The sequence below is a fragment of the Penicillium pulvis genome, assembly GCF_028828015.1.
Source record: "Penicillium pulvis strain IBT 33274 chromosome Unknown contig_5_segment0_segment0, whole genome shotgun sequence".
In the NCBI taxonomy this organism is placed as follows: domain Eukaryota; kingdom Fungi; phylum Ascomycota; class Eurotiomycetes; order Eurotiales; family Aspergillaceae; genus Penicillium; species Penicillium pulvis.
The window spans coordinates 2175245-2194592 of NW_026643078.1; the positions used below are offsets into that span (position 1 = coordinate 2175245).

At 48.9% G+C, this 19348-nt stretch overlaps 11 protein-coding genes across 11 annotated transcripts; 4 read left to right on the forward strand and 7 right to left on the reverse strand.

Annotated features, from left to right (window-relative positions):
- Window positions 1-476: 476 nt before the first annotated feature.
- N7503_007388 (HECT-type E3 ubiquitin transferase) lies at window positions 477-2402 on the reverse strand (the record flags this gene model as incomplete). The annotated part of the gene is made up of 3 exons (XM_057066935.1): window positions 477-770; window positions 823-1107; window positions 1623-2402. The coding sequence occupies 3 exons, from the start codon at window positions 2400-2402 to the stop codon at window positions 477-479; spliced, it is 1359 nt and encodes a 452-aa protein (XP_056920616.1).
- An 801-nt stretch (window positions 2403-3203) lies between these two features.
- rgd1 (putative Rho GTPase activator (Rgd1)) lies at window positions 3204-5639 on the reverse strand (the record flags this gene model as incomplete). The annotated part of the gene is made up of 9 exons (XM_057066936.1): window positions 3204-3315; window positions 3369-3439; window positions 3495-3589; window positions 3646-3789; window positions 3846-4326; window positions 4378-4583; window positions 4664-5270; window positions 5336-5389; window positions 5469-5639. 9 exons carry the CDS (start codon window positions 5637-5639, stop codon window positions 3204-3206), a joined length of 1941 nt encoding a protein of 646 aa, XP_056920617.1.
- Window positions 5640-6557: 918 nt separating this feature from the next.
- N7503_007390 (putative quinol monooxygenase) lies at window positions 6558-7026 on the forward strand (the record flags this gene model as incomplete). The annotated part of the gene is made up of 3 exons (XM_057066937.1): window positions 6558-6617; window positions 6677-6789; window positions 6879-7026. The coding sequence occupies 3 exons, from the start codon at window positions 6558-6560 to the stop codon at window positions 7024-7026; spliced, it is 321 nt and encodes a 106-aa protein (XP_056920618.1).
- A 631-nt stretch (window positions 7027-7657) lies between these two features.
- racA (putative Rho GTPase Rac) lies at window positions 7658-8627 on the forward strand (the record flags this gene model as incomplete). The annotated part of the gene is made up of 6 exons (XM_057066938.1): window positions 7658-7690; window positions 7750-7782; window positions 7863-7921; window positions 7987-8167; window positions 8265-8497; window positions 8564-8627. The coding sequence occupies 6 exons, from the start codon at window positions 7658-7660 to the stop codon at window positions 8625-8627; spliced, it is 603 nt and encodes a 200-aa protein (XP_056920619.1).
- Window positions 8628-9143: 516 nt separating this feature from the next.
- Window positions 9144-10268, reverse strand: N7503_007392 (RNA-binding protein; the record flags this gene model as incomplete). The annotated part of the gene is made up of 3 exons (XM_057066939.1): window positions 9144-9402; window positions 9508-9739; window positions 9806-10268. The coding sequence occupies 3 exons, from the start codon at window positions 10266-10268 to the stop codon at window positions 9144-9146; spliced, it is 954 nt and encodes a 317-aa protein (XP_056920620.1).
- Window positions 10269-10589: 321 nt separating this feature from the next.
- N7503_007393 (uncharacterized protein) lies at window positions 10590-11661 on the reverse strand (the record flags this gene model as incomplete). The annotated part of the gene is made up of 5 exons (XM_057066940.1): window positions 10590-10771; window positions 10829-10881; window positions 10947-11045; window positions 11105-11282; window positions 11337-11661. The coding sequence occupies 5 exons, from the start codon at window positions 11659-11661 to the stop codon at window positions 10590-10592; spliced, it is 837 nt and encodes a 278-aa protein (XP_056920621.1).
- Window positions 11662-11975: 314 nt separating this feature from the next.
- Window positions 11976-13538, forward strand: N7503_007394 (uncharacterized protein; the record flags this gene model as incomplete). Its single annotated transcript, XM_057066941.1, has 4 exons — window positions 11976-12065; window positions 12123-12790; window positions 12849-13382; window positions 13439-13538. 4 exons carry the CDS (start codon window positions 11976-11978, stop codon window positions 13536-13538), a joined length of 1392 nt encoding a protein of 463 aa, XP_056920622.1.
- Window positions 13539-13626: 88 nt separating this feature from the next.
- Window positions 13627-14783, reverse strand: N7503_007395 (cytochrome oxidase assembly protein SHY1; the record flags this gene model as incomplete). Its single annotated transcript, XM_057066942.1, has 4 exons — window positions 13627-13726; window positions 13793-13898; window positions 13956-14468; window positions 14549-14783. 4 exons carry the CDS (start codon window positions 14781-14783, stop codon window positions 13627-13629), a joined length of 954 nt encoding a protein of 317 aa, XP_056920623.1.
- Window positions 14784-14963: 180 nt separating this feature from the next.
- N7503_007396 (UBX domain-containing protein) lies at window positions 14964-16527 on the forward strand. Its single transcript, XM_057066943.1, has 5 exons — window positions 14964-15083; window positions 15146-15198; window positions 15260-15378; window positions 15440-16418; window positions 16471-16527. Exons 1-5 carry the CDS (start codon window positions 14999-15001, stop codon window positions 16510-16512), a joined length of 1278 nt encoding a protein of 425 aa, XP_056920624.1. The 5' UTR covers window positions 14964-14998; the 3' UTR covers window positions 16513-16527.
- A 444-nt stretch (window positions 16528-16971) lies between these two features.
- N7503_007397 (coiled-coil-helix-coiled-coil-helix domain-containing protein) lies at window positions 16972-17687 on the reverse strand (the record flags this gene model as incomplete). Its single annotated transcript, XM_057066944.1, has 3 exons — window positions 16972-17004; window positions 17084-17339; window positions 17479-17687. 3 exons carry the CDS (start codon window positions 17685-17687, stop codon window positions 16972-16974), a joined length of 498 nt encoding a protein of 165 aa, XP_056920625.1.
- A 453-nt stretch (window positions 17688-18140) lies between these two features.
- Window positions 18141-18977, reverse strand: N7503_007398 (Sas10/Utp3/C1D family protein; the record flags this gene model as incomplete). The annotated part of the gene is made up of 3 exons (XM_057066945.1): window positions 18141-18527; window positions 18579-18745; window positions 18797-18977. The coding sequence occupies 3 exons, from the start codon at window positions 18975-18977 to the stop codon at window positions 18141-18143; spliced, it is 735 nt and encodes a 244-aa protein (XP_056920626.1).
- Between the last annotated feature and the right edge of the window lie 371 nt (window positions 18978-19348).

Sequence of the window (19348 nt, forward strand, 5' to 3'; positions counted from 1 at the left end):
AGTACGAAGTAGAAATCACTTATCCAACAGATGCAATGGCTGAATACTCTGTCCATCCAAGCTAATCATCATATTTGATATTCTCCACATTTGCTGTACGATATTTAACCATTGTTGTCCCCCACAATTTACATAACACTCAGACTTATGCACAATGGGCTCCCGAGGTAGAGTGAAGGAATGAGGACGAGAATTTCTGAGCCTATAGAGAAAAAGAGCACTGGATAAAGGATCATAAAGGCAAAAAGGTGACCGACAAAAGGCACACGTACAAGAATGGAAGAAGGATATTCTTGTACGTGTGCCTCTTGTCGGCCACTTTCGTAAGACCGACGTCTTGCCGTATTGCAGGAGCGACGGTGACTTTTCTTTAATAGACAGAGAGAAGATTTGGGTCTCGGGATCATTCTTATGAATGGAGATTTAGAAAAAAAAATCCAGTATTTGTAGAACTGTTAATTGCTTCGACGTCATTTTCATGTAACTCTGCTATACCGATCCATAAGTCCAACAGTCCACTCGTTGAATTTTCTCGCAGAAGGAGGCAGCATCTGGTTACTATTATTCAATGCAGTGGATAAGGCTTGGAAGATCATCGAAGGAAGTTCCAGCTCCTCTACAGACAAGGGGGATGGTCTACCCATATCACGATTCAGTATCGAGTCAACATCCTCTGTCGTTTGATAAAGCACTTTCATAGCTTGTCGTGCATTGACACTGTGCCCTGAGTTGGAATTGGAATAGCGAAGATCAGGGTTGAAAACCCAAAGCTAAAGTCGAATTAGCAATGTAGATCACACAATGGTAAGGGAATAGACGTACCAAAAATCCGCTCTTTTGTCCACAGTGGATCACGAATCTCCGTGCGCTTTCTCGCTCGATTAATTCGAGTAGTTGTGCTGCGACGATGAGTTCGGCGGGGTGGCTTTGCCATTGCTCTTCAGCTGAATCATACGACTCGTTGGTATTTAGAGCCACATTCGCCTTCAGCAAGCGCCAACCATTCGCAGAGGGATCCTCCATGCCGATAATTGCGTTGCAGGTTACACAGTCCAAGGTTCGTTGTTGTAGTGATGCAGGATTTGACTTTGCTTCCTCTTCATTTCCCTACAGAATATATCATGTCAGCGGATGAAGCTGAAGAATACGTAGGCGGGAACAAGATTATGTCGGGAATAGATAATTGGTTTCAAATCAGTGCAATATAAGGCTAGGCCTGTCAGACATGTAAAATATTGGTCACACTGGATGTGCCTTTCCGTCTTCATGTCAATCCCACTTCTCTGGAAAGGGCAGCCCCAGACCGTCAATTAAGACTGAAAGGGTACGAAGAAGTTTCGAGTCAGATGGCAGCCAGAACAGTTCCAAGCTAGACGATGAAGCACGAAATCCATCTAACGGGAGAGGATGACTGCGCCGCAAAGTTTTGACAAGGGTTGAACCGCTTACCTACCAACTCAGGTCCGGAATAGCTGGATATCAATATAGGGCAATAGTATCGAAGGCCACAACATTGAACGAAATGGTCTCCTTCTAAGTTGCCCAGAATAAAATAGCAAATCATAAAGATGTGGGGCATAAAAACATGCAGGGGCTATCATTTACAGCGGGATGGGTCTCACCTTTTTTAATCCCACGCAGTCTGATTCTGCAAGTAAGAACGTAGCCACGTCGATAAGAACATTTCCAGGAATCGCTTCAACGCGACTACCAGCCCCGTATCCTTTGATCTGGGCATTCTGCTCCTCGATCTTAAGCGCCGCGGTAGCTTCGGATTTGGGGTCATCTTCATGGGGATCCGGCTTGTGGCAGTGCCAGAAGTCCATCATCTCGGCCCAGTTCCCACTGGGGAGGTCTTTCCACGTCCATCCCGGAGCGCGGTCCTGCTCCTCAGATATACTAGGAGGACCAGAGGCATCCAAGAACTGGGTTCCACAGGCACGACACCGAATGCGAGTCGAAGTCGACATATCGGCCGCCGTCCAGGGCACATGGTCATCAGTCAGTTCATCTTGTGTTATGAGAGCTGGGTCAGTCGGATCGATCTGCATTCTAAACGAGTAGTCATAGCTCGCGTCTGTAGGTTGTTTTGATGGGGAAATATTGGTATTCAATATTCGGCGCGAGGCATCGCTGACACGCGCTGGTAACTTAATAGTCTCCGTCACATCATGGAAAGGTTCCGGTAGAGACACCGTGACTGCCTTGCGAGAATCCGAGAGCTGTATCTGTGGTCGGATCGCATCGAGAGCTGGTTTCCGAGGAATCGAGATGTAAAGGGTGATTTGACGAATGTTAGGGAGAAGCTCAGCATGCAGGTAGAGGGGCACATCTGCATCTGTCTGCAGTGGTGCCTTGGACATGTCCACTGACGAATCTGAAACCGTCAATTGCTGGACCATGCGGTTTATGCAAGAGACGGCAGAAGTGTCGCGCAAACGCGGTCCTCAGACAAACAGCTCAAATATGGTCACGTGGTGAAGCGCCATCAATGTAAGTGGCCAAGCCAATTTGGGTCTATGGATTTAGCGGGCAAAAAGTATGGAGACAAATTATAAGAAAAGAAATCTGGACGAATCCAGTACTGTTGGTTCCAGAGGGGGTAACCCTCAACTTTGGCGTTATTAGCACCACACTCTATCCAACTGAGTTATGGAACCGTTGAAATATGTGCGCCACTTTGTTGTGCAATAAGAAGGGCCTGCTGTGGATCTCACTTGAGTCATATCCACAACCCTGGAGCCCAGCATTGATAGAAGCGAATTGAAATGAGGTCTCGATCAGGTCAAATCTTTGAGCAAAACCGTGAAGAATGTTCGGTTTCTGAGCTATTTCCATCTGCCGTGAGCGAGATTTTCTTCCCCAGCATGGCTGCAGTTACGCTACTACGAGGAATTCATTGGCTACGGGGCAGGTTATATATATATATCGTGTAACGATACAATGTCTTTTCCACGAAACCGCGCATCCAAAAGTAACGATGTATATGTACAAAACAGAAAAAACAGAAGCGCAAGCAAGGCATTGGCGCAAAGCAATGTTCTTTTGAACCGGCATAGAAACACATTAGTGGGTATAACCATGCTATTAAAAACAGAACAAGTCAGGGCGCAATGGTGGTAGGAAATCTGCATTAGTAGTCGTTCATTCAGAAAGGAAACACCAAGCATGAGAACCATTATTATCCGCCAAAGATGAGTAATCTAGTCATCGTCGAAGATCTGGAAAGTGTTGTTGAGAATTGTCTCAATGACGCGGACTTGCCAGCCAGCATCGGCAATGTTGCCACCGGAGTTAGCACCCATCAAGGTTGGTCTGCAGGCTTGATGTCAGTAAGAGCTCAGAAATAATGAGAAAAGGGAGCATACCCAAAGCAGATAGCAATGTTGCCAGCGTTCATGCGGTTCTGTGAAGAGTGTTCTTGAACCTTGTTGAGGTGCTGGGTGAATATTAGCAAATGCAATCAAATCAAGCAATGTCGGCAGTTGGCTTACCAAGATGATAGCACGCAGAGTGGCATAATGAGCATCAGGCAAGTTGTTGATAAGGGCATGCAATTTATCTCGGCGTTGGGTATCATCATCGACGCCTAAATTTCGAGTCAGCTACAATCATATCTCAAGGTTTGGTGGGATTATAACTTACGGGCAGCCTCGACGAACTGGGTGTAGTATTCAGATGTGAACAGAGGATCAGGAAGATCCCGGAAGAATTGCTTCACAAGCCCAGCGACACTATTAACATCATGATAGAAGTTTTCCGGATTTGTAAGGTCGATCTGCGACGAGTCTATGCGATCATTAGCACGAGATTCAGCTTTCTCTTGATGGAATGAAAGTGCTCACCGTTATCGAATAGCGCCTTCATGTGATTAATATGATTGGCACTGCCAGATAGTCGATAGATACCCTCCAGATCGAGACCGAAAAGCTCAATAGCCTGGAAACATTGATACACAATGAACGGCACTGCAGTTCCATCCCGGGCATACAAATCATCCAATGACAACCCAAATACGGGCTTCAGAGGAGGCAAGCTGGTCTTATCCATTTGCGGTGGGTGCATCATTGGCGCAGCACCCATTGGAAGAGGTTCATGAGATGGTGGCCCGGAGGGGTAAGGAGGCTGAGCTGGCTGAGCTGGCTGAGCTGGCGGAGGCGCAGGAGATTCCACTTGTGTTGGGTAGGGTGACTGTTGGAATCGATCGGTACTCCCCAACTGAGGGCTCGGAGAGACGTTTGGCTGGATGAATGCCGTAGGAATAGAGGATTGGCGCTTGGCTTGAAGACTCTGTTGCGAGGCTGCAGCTGGTCCGCCACCAAGAGTCTAGTTGATCATTAGCACGAGTCGAACAAGGAATCGATTTTGGCAACATACAGGGTGGCGTTGATATTGAACCTCTGGACCAGCAACGGCACCGGGGTTTCCTTCGTGGCTCAAGATAAAGTCATGCAAGTCTTTCTGATTGTCAACCTCGCGAATGACTTCGGCAAGGCTTTTAGGTGCAATTGACCCGTTCATTTCTGTCTTGATAGGGCTCACGCAAAGACCCTGGCCCAGCAGGAGCTTCTCGTTGAAAGTAGCTACAGTAAATCAGTAAGATTCCACATGAACTCTCCTTTTAATCAATACAAGGTAAAGGGAAAGGAGAAAAACCACATACCAAACTTCTGCTGCTGTAGAGTCAACCCCGAGTCGCACTCCGCAATCAGCTGCTGGAGATTATGCACGGCCTGAGGCCGGTGGGTGGCCACCAACTCCTGGCGAGCTGCCTGCGCCGCCTGAACCTTTGACGCATAATCCGCATCCGCATGCTGAACCTTTCGCAAAAGATCCTCCTCATGCTGCGCAGCGGACTTGTGACCCTTCAAGCCAAACTTGCCGCCCTGTTTGTCACCCGTGCGGACACGGTCGTACTGTTCTGCCAAAGAGTCGTACTTGGCCTTTGCCTTCTCCGCTTGCGATTCTGCATCGGCGACCTTCTTCTCCGCTGCCAATCCTGTCTGCTTCCATTGCTTGCGGCCGCGTTCGATATTGGAGGATAGCTCTTGTAAATCTTCGGACATCTGGTGGAGAGAAACGGAAAACTGCAAGCCACATTCGGCCATGCGCTCGTGCAGTCGGTGAATATCCTTGTAGCTGGAGCTGTAGGTTCCTTGGCGATTATCGCTGCGGAGCGCGGCATCGTTCACGGCCTTGGACAGTTTCCTTAACCCCTGAGCGTGTTCATCCTCCAATGCGCCACGCTTCTTCAAAAAGGTAGAGAAGTCCTGTCCATATCGGTTAATATCTGCTCGGTTTTCGTCGATTGACTCGTTGTTGGGGCGTTACGAACTTTGGCGGAGGCTACACTTTGCTTCAACCGAGCCAGGAGGGTAGTAATACCTATCTGCATGCGACACCGTCCGTATTAGCGAGGGATTCAGGATGCGCATACTTTCAAATAGCATGACATTTCTGAAACTCACCTCTGAATAAATAACTTTGTCGAGGCGTGCCTTAAGCTCGTCGGAAATGACGGCAGGTGGCTGTTCGGGCGTTTCGTGGGTGTGACCGGACGAGCGACCGGCGCTGCTCGGGGGCGCATCACCCAGCGTGGGCAACGCGGTCGGTTCTGGAAGTGCTGAGTCGGACATCATCCAGAGGTATTGATCGAGTCCGAAACAGAGGGAGGAGAGGGAGTATTAAAGGAGTGGGAGGCTATTATTATCGATGACACCTGGGTGGGCTTGGCAGTGGGGAGTACGGTTAGATGGCGATCAATGAGGTCAGACCACAGGGAATGCTGCCGCCTGCGAAGAACCCAAACTTCCGCCCAAATGCGCAGTTTTTAGCTTAGTCCCAGGTACAACTCAGCCACAGTCGAATCCACAATTGAAGTCCAGGGAATCATTTCTAAGTTTGCCTTTTAGTTTTAAATTGGAACTGGCATGGGATTACGTTGACCTGTAGTACAAAATTCTGAATCTTGAAACCTGAAACACGTTTCCTATGTCGTATGTCGTATGTCGTATTGAAGTTAAGATCATGGGGTAAAGGTTCATGACAATTCCTATACATTGTAAAGTCATAACCCTAATATTGTTTCAATGTTCTACACACGGACCTTAGGACCTGTTCGTTAATTCTGAAACAATTGTTCAATACTCCTCTTTATCTTCCAAAGCTGTGTCACCACTTTTTCTTGGTTCAAAAGCGACTTGTTGATGCTCGTATTGGTACCCCGTAAATCACAGAGAAATAGAGCAGTCCCAGCCCTAGGAGCATGCCCTAAATAGAAGAATTTATGCGTATTAATAATCTGACAAAGTCAACGATCTGGAGAAGATCGGATAGCCTCTTGACCCACATGCCACGGCCCGAGGTCAAAAGTGTTCTCCGCTGCAAAGTCCCGTGCTTTCATTTACTTTCAAACTCGATTACTGTAGTTTTGTCTTGATCTGAGAATCTGAGACATACCACTGATTCGTAAAATCTTCTTGATCTAAGGTTACTGGTCCTCGTTGTGATGTCTTGTGCAGCTTCCTAACTATCCTAGTCATCCCGAGGTCCCCATCATGTCCGGAGAACTCAACGTCGCTGCAGTGCTTCACCCGAAGCCTGAAAAGTTCCAGGAGGTTAGTTCTTGACAGCGCCTGTCATTCATTCCAGCATTTGAAGATTCTCATTGTCACAGGTTGCTGCCCTCGTCACTGAAGTGGTCAAGAAGGTCAAAGAGCATGAGCCCGACACCTTGCTCTACTATGCTTTCCAGGTCCAGGAGAAGAATGAGATTGTGATTATCGAAAGGTGAGACTATGGCTATGAACCCTCATCAGACTGGAATGCTGCATCTGCAATAGAACCGTGACTAAACTTCAATCGCTTCATTTTCTTAGATATAAGAACCAAGAAGCCATCAAGACTCATGTTAAAGCCCCCTATTTCAAAGAGTTCGCGGCCAAGATTCCAGACTTATCTGAAAAGCCCTGGGAGTTGCGAGCTGGAACATTCTTGGGAGGCGAGCGGGGAGTGTCGCGGCTGTAATCTAAGAGGCTGTCTTTGGATATAAATAGCGAGTTCCCTGTCCATTCCTGTAATCTTAGCGTTCCAGCCGCCAGGTTTCGCCCGTGATCTTGATCCTATGCGATTGGTGCATGATGCCAACCGGTTGGCGCCATCATTTAGCAATACGAATATCCTCATGAATTGAATGTCATTATTAATCGTATCGTAATAAGAATCAACCCGAAATCCGAGAGGTGAGAATGGTGGAATATAAATATTAAGAAATTAGTTGATGGAGTAACTGATCAATATTTAATGTGGAGACCTGGACCATTGCTGTTTTGAACCCGCGCGATCTTTTGTAGCAACTTGGGCTTAGCTGAATCCTTCATTTTCATCTGTGCTTTTGCTCTCCTTCTTCTCTTTCCTCTTTGATATTACTTCTCCACACTTTTCTTGGTTTGGCATCTAGGTAAGCTTGTCCATCCGCCCCTCATTCTTTTGCGACTTTGGTGGTCTCCACACCCTTTTCTCCCCCTCTTTCCCCTAGCTTCAACGTCGGCTCATCCCCTGAAGCTCCTGAACCAACCAGATCCCACATCGTTTGGGGTACTCGCTCTCTACGACCCGCGCCTTCATCGTTCTCCTTTTCCGTGTACATACTTTCACCATGGCGACGGGCCCGGCTACTCAATCGCTGAAGGTAAGCCATCGAATCAAGCATCTTCCCACTAGGACAGGCAACTAATTGGAGATTTACAGTGCGTGGTGACTGGTGACGGTGCCGTCGGCAAAGTCAGTAACCCCCCGAATCTGCATACCCTTTCAGCTCCAGTCGCGATGGAAAGATTGACAGGATTGTTCGACCTTTTTAGACATGTCTTCTGATCTCGTACACAACGAATGCGTTCCCTGGAGAGTACATCCCGACCGTGTACGTCTTCCCCCTTGGCTCGAATCATGCGACATGTAACAGGAGTGCTGACACCAGCTATACAGGTTTGACAACTACACTGCCAGCGTGATGGTCGACGGCCGGCCGATCAGCTTGGGACTGTGGGATACCGCCGGACAAGAAGATTACGACCGCCTCAGACCGCTATCTTACCCCCAAACCGATGTTTTCTTGATCTGTTTCTCCATTGTCAGCCCTCCGTCCTTCGATAACGTGAAAGCCAAGGTACGAACGTCGCACACGGGCCGCCTGAAAAGGGCGAAGATCCTCACTCTCCCCCTTCTGCTTCCACTCGACTAACATCATGATCGCAAATCTCCAGTGGTACCCCGAGATCGATCACCATGCCCCCAACGTTCCCATCATCCTTGTCGGCACTAAGCTCGATTTGAGAGACGATCGCGCGACCGCTGAAGCCCTCCGAGCCCGTAAGATGGAGCCCGTTTCGTACGAGCAAGCCTTGACCGTGGCCAAGGAGATCCGCGCACATAAGTACCTGGAGTGCTCTGCGCTGACACAGCGTAACCTGAAGAGCGTGTTTGACGAAGCCATCCGGTATGTGAAAAAAATCCCAGCTTTCGGCCCTGAATATCGCAAGAAGAAACTCATCGTATCATACAGTGCCGTTCTCAACCCGCGCCCTCTCACGAAATCTGGGCGCAAGAACAAATGCCAGATCTTGTAAAGGTGTTATGCATGGCCGTTTCCCTCTTTTCACGTATGCTATAATGAGTAATATATAGTTAATACGGCGTCCGGATAGCCTGAGGCTTTCGTGAAGGTCTCTTTTTGATGAATCCATTGACTCGTTTTCTCTTTTTTTCAATTTTTTCCTATTGGGGGCAACCACGTTCGTTTTGGCGATTTCACCGTTCGTTTGGATCTATAGAATAGGCATTTTGAGTGATTTTTCTATTCGATTCCAGTGCTCTTTTGAATCTATACATATTAGGTCGGTGATACTGCTTCTACTGCTTTACTGTAGAACCTGGATTGGAAAGGAAATGTTCATTGCATTCCACTATGCACAAAAGACGGAAATTGGTATCGTCTAAGGAAACATGAAAACATATAGCAAGGCTTTTTAGACCTCATCCCAGGATGTACAACAAAAGAAAAGGGACTCGGAAAAGAGTATCAAACAATGCAATGGACAGCCAGCTACCCAAGGTGTAGCTCTGATATAGTCCATAAACACCATCTACCACAACTGACCCCGACGACTGGGGTGCACACCGGCATACTTATCTTCATCAGCAGCAGGAGCAGGAGCAGCATCGCCACCACCAACCGCATTGGCACCAGTAGGACCCTTGCGTGCAGATCGCTTGTCATGATCATGCTTGTTCTGGACCTTCTTGGCTTCCAGTGCCTTGCGCTGGCGCTCATCGTTGAGCTTCTCGTTCTTAGCCTGGATCTTTGCCTTGCGGTGATCAGACTTAGCACCGCCGCCACCAGCACTATATCGTAAAGTCATGTTAATATATCTGATCGAACAAATCCTAACTGCGAGCATTCATGCGAAGCGTAACAGGTAGTCCAGATGCACAAGGAATTAAACTCACGTCAATTCAACATTGATGCGACGAGGCGGGTATTTTCCGTCGTCGAAGGTGGAGTGGTGGTATAGCTGGAGACAGGTCTTCATGCGATCGTAGTTGTCGAATTCGATGAACGCAAATCCACGGCTTCGGTTCTTGGAATCATCCTTGTTGGTGGCGACACGCACGCTAGCGGGAGGGTTCTTCTCAAAGTGTTTTGTGACGGACTCAGTGTTTGCAGAGAAGGGCAGGTTACCTGTAATTGTGGTCTTGATCAGTCGCAAATTCTTGTCTGGGGCTTTGTTATGCGACGAGAACTTACCGACAAAGCAAATGAATCGGGAATTCTTTTCTTGTGAAGCTTCCTCAGTCTTCTCGGTCTGCTCAGGCTGCTCTTCAGCATTGGCTTTGGTGTCATCCTCAGCGGCAGTCTCCTTCTTGGCCTTTTTCTCCTTCTTGTCCTTCTTCTCCTTCTTTTCCTTCTTCTCGCTCTTCTCCTCATTATCGCTCTTCTCTTCCTTGTCGCTCTTGTCCTTCTTTTCCTTCTTTTCTTTCTTCTCCTTCTTTTCCTTCTTCTCTTTCTTTTCCTTCTTCTCCTTCTTCTCCTCCTTTTCGTCAACATCCATCTTATCAGCAGGCTCAGCTTCGGCCTCGGCGAGCTTGCGCTTCTTTTCCTTCCGTTCCTTCTTTTCCTTCTTTTCCTTCTTCGCCTGCTTCTTCAGGTCCTCTTGAACGTCGTTCACCTCCTCGACATTGTCGGTAGCCTTGCGCTTCTTGTCACCCATTTTGAAGAGATTTGATAGGTAAAAATTGTAATTGAGGAATAAGGTAAAAAGAAAACCGGTGTCGCAACGCTCAAAAAATTTGGGCGGAGACGGAAGAGAAAATCATTTCTGCCGGCGATCAAAAGGGCGGTGAGATGATAACAGCCCAATTAGGTAATCTGCTCTATATCAAATTTCTAAATTAAAGGGTATGCACCTCGATTACAATTTGTAGTGCGGAAGATTGAATTAGATGAGCTCTAGGCTCAGTGTTCGTGACATAAAAACTGATCTATACTTTTAAGCGCCCGCCAGATGATCATACTCCAAAAAATATCAAAATCAAAAGATCAAGATCTGCGTCTTGTTCTTCTTCGCCGCATATCGCTCGCGCAATTCGGGACGAGTAAGCAGCTTCAGCAAGGGGAAATGAGTGTCCTTCATGTCAAAGATACCGCGCTGCTTCTGGTCAATGTGCGATCCATCAATAACAATGCGTTGCAGCTCATTCAGTTTCAAGTCGCCTATGCAACCCAGATTAGTAACGGCCTTGGGACCATTCATTATTGCGGGTAGCTTACCTGACTCGACCAGATCGGACACCCGAGTCGGCGTTCCGATGCCAATACCCATCCTAGAAACTCGTCAGCTAAATGTGAAATACAACGAGGCATACGAGCATATTGAGGGAATCCGTACTGCGCACGTTGGAGGAACTGCTTCGCTTCATCCAGCTTGATATGCTTTGCAAACAGTTTGCCAACAATAGATTCCCTGGTTTGGAAAGATCGAAGAGCCCTGCGTGCCAAATTAGCATTAGCGCTAATTGGTCTGAAGTAAACCCGTCCTTATCTTACCTGACAATATCTGCTGCTCTAAGGCCAGCGCCCGTGATCACAAGTGTATGAGGGGTGCCCTTTTGCTCCGATGCCTTTGACAAGTCTGAGCCCTTGGGACTAAATGTCTTGAGGAACTCGGGGAGCTTCTCCAGGGTTCGGGGTTCGGTGTAGGCGCTGGTATCGAGGAATGTGGAATCTGCGAATTGTCAGTGGTTCCCTATCAGACTACAACTAGCATACGAGAACATACCTGAGACAGAAAGATCATTCAGTTCAACTGCAGACAATTCCTTGTCCAGCTTCTGTGCCCTCTGGGCAAAGTAATCAGCCAGCAGCTTGCCATCCATCCGTCCAATAGACTCGTCGATGCCGTTCTTGCGATCCTGCGCATTCGTATCCTCCTGGGGTTGCTTCTTCTTTTGCTTGCGCTTTTTCTTGCTTGGACCATCTGCCGAGGCAGCCGGAGCTGCTGCAGGCGCTGTGTCGGGCTTGTCTTGCTTAGCGTCGTCTGCTTGTCTCTTGCGCTTCTTGTCTAGCTTGGCGGAAAGCCCTTTTTGTGCGGGAGCTTCAGTCATCTTGACTAGATCTTACAATCACTCTGTAATTGAAATTGCAAAAGAATTGATAATCGTAGTGATATCAGGTTCGAGCATCGCAAAAAAAAAGTCCGCTCGAAAATCCGCAGCTAAGTCAGCGGGCCCTTATCGATAAGAAATGTGGTCAACCAATCAAACGCGGGCCCGCATTGTTATGCCTGACGCGCCTCAAACACTTCAGATCTCGCCCGTTCCACTTCATTGTCTTTTAGGCCAATCTCACCATTCTGCTTCGCTAATTTGGGGGTTTTGGTGTCTATGATCCGATAGAAATCCTCGCTCAAGCTGCGGAGATGTCGACCCCGAACCCGCGTGGCCGTCAGTCACCGCGCAATTCGGGTGCTGGCACTCACACTCCGTCTGGAGACACAAAAGTGACAGGGGTAATCAATGTTTCCCTTGAACAGCTTGGGAATTGCTTTGCTGACTGCTCTTATTAGCTGCAGCGACTCCCGAGCCATACACGATACCCACTCACGCCCAGCCGCCTCGTCACTACAGCTACTCCATCTGCTCAAAGATCTGCTTCTCGATTTACTCCCCGGGCACGGGCTACAGGGGCCCCAGCAACTCCGTATGGACTTCGCGCACGACAGCAACGTGCTACAAACACTCCTGGCCGTGACCGCCGACGAAGTGGCAAGGTGCAGCGAGAGACGACGTTTGATATCCTAAGAAATCTTGGCAGAGCGCTTGCGCCTGTGTCTCGCCCGATTCAATCGTCACCGCAAGAAGCACCGCAACCCATCGAGGAGCCTAAAGATGAAATTGAGGAGCTCGATAATGAGCCGGTGATTGAGCCGCCACGCCTTTCTTTGCCTATTCAGGAGAGTGAGGATGGGAGCGAGGAAGCGGGCTCTGACACTCCGCCACCTCGGATGTCTTTAGCTTTCGATGATGATGATATCACATATCGGTCTGTTGAATATCCTCGGGATCTTGCAATACGAGATCGGGAACGACTTTCTATGATGCCCGGAAGGCCTAGTGAGAATTTCGGGGGTATACAATTAGAAAGTGACTCCGATGATGGAGATGATACGGGTATTGTGGGTGACTATGATGGCCATGAGGATACGATGATTAGTAGAGGCGATTTTGACCAAGGGTAAGTTGAGTGAGATTTCTATTGTCTATGGTACAGCATGGGCTAATATCACAAATAGTGGAGAGACGGAGGATCTCGGCCGGTTCCATTTTGATCTCGATTTTCCATCTCCGCCTCCAGCCCCAATTGAGGACACAGAGGATGAGCATTTGGGCGACATGGACGGATTCGAGTTGTCGGCACCGGATATTCAGCCCATTGCCCGCTCATCTTCAGATGATGATGCCGGCGGTGATTTTATGGGCTTTGACGGCTTCGATGTTGCACAGCCTGCTTCCCGAAGCCAGAGTCCCGGTATGATTGGCGGAGGCTTGCGAGACGAAGGACTGCCTCTGCAGAGCAAGGAGAAGAAGCTTTCTCGATATGGGATCCCTGTTCCAAACTTACCTACTGGTGTGGTCAAGAAGCTAGCTACACGTTTTGCGCGCACCAAAGCAGGATCGAAAACGAGACTCAACAAATCTGCAATGGCTGCCATTGAGCAGGCATCTTCGTGGTTCTTTGAGCAAGCGAGTACAGACTTGGCAGGATATTCCAAGCATGCGGGACGAAAGACAATTGACGAAAGTGATGTGACAATGCTCATGAGAAGGTCAGCTATGCTCAATTAAAGCAAGCCTATGAACAAGTGCGCTGACTTTAGCCCAGACAACGTCATATCAACAACTCGACAACCATGTTTTCCTTGGCGCAAAAATATTTGCCCAAGGAGCTTCAGCAGGATATGAGGCTAGCTATGCCGCCGTGAATGTCTTGCGCCAATCAGAAACCTATTATACAAAACTCCAAACACCGATGGGAAATGCGCCAAATATGAAATATCCCAACCAAGCCGACTACCAGTTCTTGTTCTGGCGAACTCGGCGCAAGGCCTCGTTAGGCTTTTTCCGGATAAGCATCCACATCATAATGGATGTCGCCAAAGAAAGGCCGTACCTGGAAAACATAAGCAACACGCTCGGGAGCTTCAAGGGTTCAAATGTATAAGATATGTGTGCTTACCATGTGAAGATGTACTGTGCGTGGTTGTTTCTCAAATTGACTTCTGCGGCGCGGCCAATGGGCATGCCCTTGGCTAGGCGGTCATACGACTCAAGAAGATCAGGCACTGCTAAAATAGTCAGTGTCTGGCGCATATCAGCAGTCCAAGGTTGGAATATCATACCCATAGTGCTCTCAATCCACACGGGCTGGCTGCCGCTCAGCTCAGCCATCTGCTCGATGTCTGGGAAGTAGAACTTCCCCTCCAGAGGCTTGTTTTCCGGCGTAAACATATTCTTCTTCCACGGCTCTCGTAGCAAACCCTCAACCGTAATCTCGCCCTCAAGCAGACTGTCGGGGCGATCCTTCTGATCAGCCAACTTCCTAGAAATCCAGCCTCGGTTCACGAGAACTGTGCTCTGGCCGTCCGCACGCTCGAGGGGAGTCACAACCATGAACCCATCCTCTCCTTCCAACATGCGAGGTCCAATGAGCATCTCCTTGTCATGTCGAAAGTGACCTGTGGCATACACACGACGGTAATCGAAATCGGCGATGGCCTCTGGATCGATGCGCGGCGGGAGGGGGAGCGGAGGCCTAACCAAGCGATCCTCGAATTTGGCAACCATCTTAGTTTTCTCGTCCAATCGCTTAACCTGCCATGTTCCCAGGCCAAAGGCGATAATTGGAATTAATGCTATGCACGAAATACTTGTCAGAAATGGGTTTGTCATATGATTCCAGACTGTAGGAACTGCGTGCCAGAATGCAACATACCAAGAATGATGAGTCCCGGTCCATGTTTCTGGTTGACCCGCACAAGTTTCGCGGGGTTGTCCACATCCAAGAGACCCTGATTCAGCTCCCGGGCTTTGGTGAACTGGCGCCGTTGTTGCGGACATCTAGTGCAGATCGAATCAAACTTTGAAGTCGCGTTGGTGTGTCGGCCCACCCGGATAGGCAGAGTCCACGTGGGAGAAGTTCTCTGTAAAAACAGAAAAGCCGGCCGCATTTTGAACAGCAAGGAAAGTGAAGCTGTTCAATTGGACAAAAGTGCAATGAACGATCGTTGATCGGGGGAAACGAAAGTCTATGCGGATTTTGGTTCGGAGATTCTAGGCGGTCACGCTGCGGCTTCCGCTTGTTGCTCTCCGCATCTCCACAGCTGTCTGCTTGCTGTTTAGCACTTCTCAAATTGACAATTTACTCAATTACTGGTATGCAATAATGACCGGTTTCTACGAAGGCAGTCTTCAAGATGGCATTGCCCTCGCCCTGAGGGAAACAAAGGCCGTTGTTTGCTTCGTTCGAGGTCAGTGATAGTGATTCCCCGCATGCGAGAGAGCCGGCCACCTAATCGCGGTGCATGTGCAGACGACACGCAGACGAGCTCGACGTGGGAAGAAGAGTATTTTGATGGCGAAGAGGTATAATTCATTGCGTTATGCATGATATCCCTCAGGGCTGGGTCATTAATTATGCTTCTAGATTGCCCAAACACTTGACGCCGGAGCAGTTCTATTACGTATTACCGCCGGATCTCAGGAGGCTGGCTTTTTAACGTCGCTATGCCCCATCGCCAAATTTCCGACAGTTATCGTTATCAAGTATGTCCAAACAATTATCTCGTGGCATTAGATCGCCCCGGCTGACCGGTTGGGATGGCAGCAATGGTACATTAAAGGAGTACCTCGTGCCGGATATCTCAAAGGATGCCTTTCAGAGCCGGCTTGGGGTAGCTGTGAAGGTTCAAAAGCCTTCAGAGCCTGTTCAACAATCACAAAGTAGCGCTCAAGCTGTAGCCCCTGTCCCAAATGTTACACCGAGACAATATCCAACATACCCAACACCACAGGCCGCCCGTGTGGCTGCCGCTTCAATCCAGCCGAACCCCCGTGAGGACAACAACAGTACAGGAGAAAGTGCGACAAATAATGCGAAGAAGACTGTACCAGCAAAGCCCCAGCCGTCAAAAGAGGAGCACAAGAAACCGATCGCCAAACAAGAAAAGGTACCCTTAAAGTCGAAGCAGACTATTCCCAGCAAGAAAGCCATACCCTCTGGCGAAGAGCGCAAGCCACAGTCACCGGTGCCCCGTGGACCCCCCAGCCAATACCGACTCCAAGTGCGATTATTCGATGGAAGCTCTGTTCGGTCCAGCTTCTCACCCACACAGACGATTCGCAGCGATGTGCGTCCCTGGCTGGATGGGCAAATGGGCACTGAACAGCGCCCATACAACCTTAAGCATATCTTGACTCCTCTTCCTAGTCGAACACTCTCCGTATCTGAGGAATCTCAGTCACTTCAGGACTTGGGGCTGGGATCAACCGCTAACCTGGTCATGGTTCCCGTTTCTTCCTATACAGATGCATACTCAGCTGCAGGGTCAAGCTTGCCTGTTCGGGGCATCTCGGCTGTCTACAACGCTGTTTCGTCTGTTGCAAGCACTGCCACAGGCCTCGTAGGCTCGTTCATTGGATATGGACCGACCGCATCAGCCGCAAATGGGAGTGGATCACCGCCTGCATCTACATCTGCATCCTCGGAGAACACTCAACGACCACGCAATTCGGGACTTAACATTCGGACTCTAAGGGATCAGCAGAATGACCGGAAAGACAGTCAATTCTACAATGGAAATCAAGTAAGTGACTTTCTGCTCGTCTTGCATATTCCGACAACTAACTGTTTGAAAGTTGAACTTTGAGCCACGGGATAAGGATAGGAAGGACAATTGATTAAATTCGATGGTTAGCTACTCTACAACAGAGCAAGTCATGACTGTAGTCTGATTGCATATGATTACTTATTTGGGCTACTGTATCTTGATGGGAGTTTCCACACAGTTGTAACAATGGGTAGCAATCGCTACAGCACAGCGTCATAGTCATCTCCATTTTCGGTACTGAATATTATTAATTTGGATCCCGGCCTTCTACATGTCTTTTAAAGTAATTAAATCTTTGAATTGATATTAATTTGTGTCTCTTGAGCAGCCACGAGTGGACATGTCTGCCATCAGCTCTAAGCCAAGAGAGCAAATCTTGATTGGATATAAACTCGAGGAGAGATGGTATAGTGTACAGAAGCGCGATACCAGAGTCGCGATGCAGAATGATTACATCCAGTAAGGGAATATAGATGAGGATATTGCATTAAAAAAAAAAGACCGACTATTCATTCCCATCGGGAAACGTTTAGTACGGCTTAGCAGCAGCCTGGCAAGCCTTCTATAAGATTGTTAGCAGCAGATCCATCATTTGTAGTCCCAGAAAATTAGGATCGGACAGGATCGGAATAGAAACGTACCAGCTGGTCCATGTACCAACCACAGATGCTGATGTTGCCGTTGTTCTCATCCATGCAGTTGCGGAAGTCACGAACGTTGGCCTCACAGGCAGGGTTCTCCCAGGTCTGGTTGGTAGCGCTGCTCTGCCAGAGACCGCTGTCCATACCCTGCGATTGGGCAGGAGGAGCCTGCTGGGCCTCAGCGGGGGCGCTGGAGCCACCACCGCCGAAGAAGCCACCGATGGCGTGGCCGATAGAGGAACCGACTGCGACACCACTATAAATCAAGAACGGGTATGTTAGCGGCGGTTTCTGGAGAATAAAAATGATATATATAGCCCGGGAGTTACCCGAGGTTGAAGCCGGAGAAAAACCGTATCAAAATAACCGGGCCAGATTTGGGGTTTGGCACTTACGCAGCGGTGGAAGCCATCTGGCCGAAGAGACCGGGACCGGCGCTCTGCTGAGGAGCGGCCTGCATGGGAGGAGCCTGGTGCTGGGGAGCGGCGGCGGTCGAGTGAGGCGCCTGCTGCTGGGAAGGAGCCGGACGGGCGGGAGCAGCGGTAGGGCGAGAAGGAGCGCTGCGCGCCGGGGTGGGAGCGGCACGACGTTGTTGGCGAGGCATTGTGATGTGTGTGTGTAGTGACGATGATTTACTGAAGATCTCGGTAGTTGGCAAGAAAGAAGAGTAAATATAAGGATTCCAAGTGGAGACTGGAAGAAGCTAGAAGCTGAGTCAGTCGGCGAACAGGCAAACTCCGATGCAAATTCTATGCATTGTGATTGGTGCGAGCGGGTTATATAATCCGCAAATCCATCACGTGGACCCGGACATTGCGGGCATTAACGGAATTTCTACTCTACGAAGTAAAGCGGTCGCGGTTCAATAGGCTTGGTGGGTATCTAAATCATGATGTACAAATATTGAGGAGACATGGAGATTAATGAAAATGAATAAGCCTCATGCATGAACTGCAGTACCCAAGAAACCAAATATAGCTCATCGGCAAAGACATCAAAAACGTTGAACGGAGTTTGAGGATCAATGGGCCTTGCAGACAGTGGCGACAATATCGTTTCATGCTGTCTTTTTAGCCTTACGAGATTTCTCCTTCTTCTTTCGTCGCTCTTTCTTCTCATCGTCGCGTTCGGCTTTGTTGAGCTTTCGTGGCTTTTTGCTTTTGGCCTTGGTATTTTGTTCCTTTTTCCTTAAGATTTTTTCTTTCTCTTTGTCTGAACCGCTTGGTTGAGCGTCGGTGTTCGTTTCTTCCTCGGAATCGAGGTCCGAATCGGCTGTGGACTGTGCGGTGGATGGTGCAGCACTGGAGGCGCCCTCGTTTTGGGCTGCGGAGTTCTGTGCTTCTGCGGCCATCTTTTTGGCTATCATGGCAGCCTTTAAAGAAGCGCGTGCCCTCTCCTTGGCCTCTCTTTCCGCTCGCTCCAGATCGTATTTCTCATTACCAGCCTAGATATAATCAGTTGCAGGTCTTGATACCATAGTAAGATTGTAACTCACAAGACCATGTTTGACAAATCTGTTTGCAGCCCCCTTATCAAGTGTCATTTTTCGCTGCTCGGGCTCGGTTTCTAGGGCCTTGATCTTCTCAAAGTATTGTTTTACTCGGGTGAGCTCCCGGAACACGGGACGTTGTTTAGCATCAACGCCATACAGTCGTAGATAACCTAGAGATGTGTTAGCATAAGTCGAAGCAGTGCTTTCTGGTCAGAACATACAAAAGAGTAGAGACTCGAGTGTGTAGGTGACGAGGACATGAAGTTTAGCTTTGTCCATCACGGGCAAATTTTTGGAGGTCTTTGACAAGGATTGACCCAGGAGGGGTTCGAGAACCTCCTCCAGATCATCCACATGGTCATCTAACTGCTCAAGCAGCGGCAATAAACTTGCTGAATCCATGATGTGGGTGAGTGAACGCAGCAAACGTGGATTTTGCGACAAGAAAAATTATGGCCGGTGCAACTGAGGCGGTGGTTGCGGGCGGTGGAGCTTCGCGGCCTGGATCGTTTTGCGCATCACTTTTCTGCATGCTAGCGCGCGACATTTTTTCTCGCCGAGGTTCGCCAATAATCTTTTTGGCGGGAGAATACAAAGCATGCTCGATCAAGTGCTTCAAATTTGGGCACCAATTGCAATTTGACCACTTCAATCCACCTGGTACCGAACCTACTTCTCAACCACCCGTCTCCGAACCTCCGACACCTACTCGGGGAGCCTCCCCCGACAACTTTCAAAGTGTTTTCCCTACTTGCTCGCCGCCCGCTATGGCG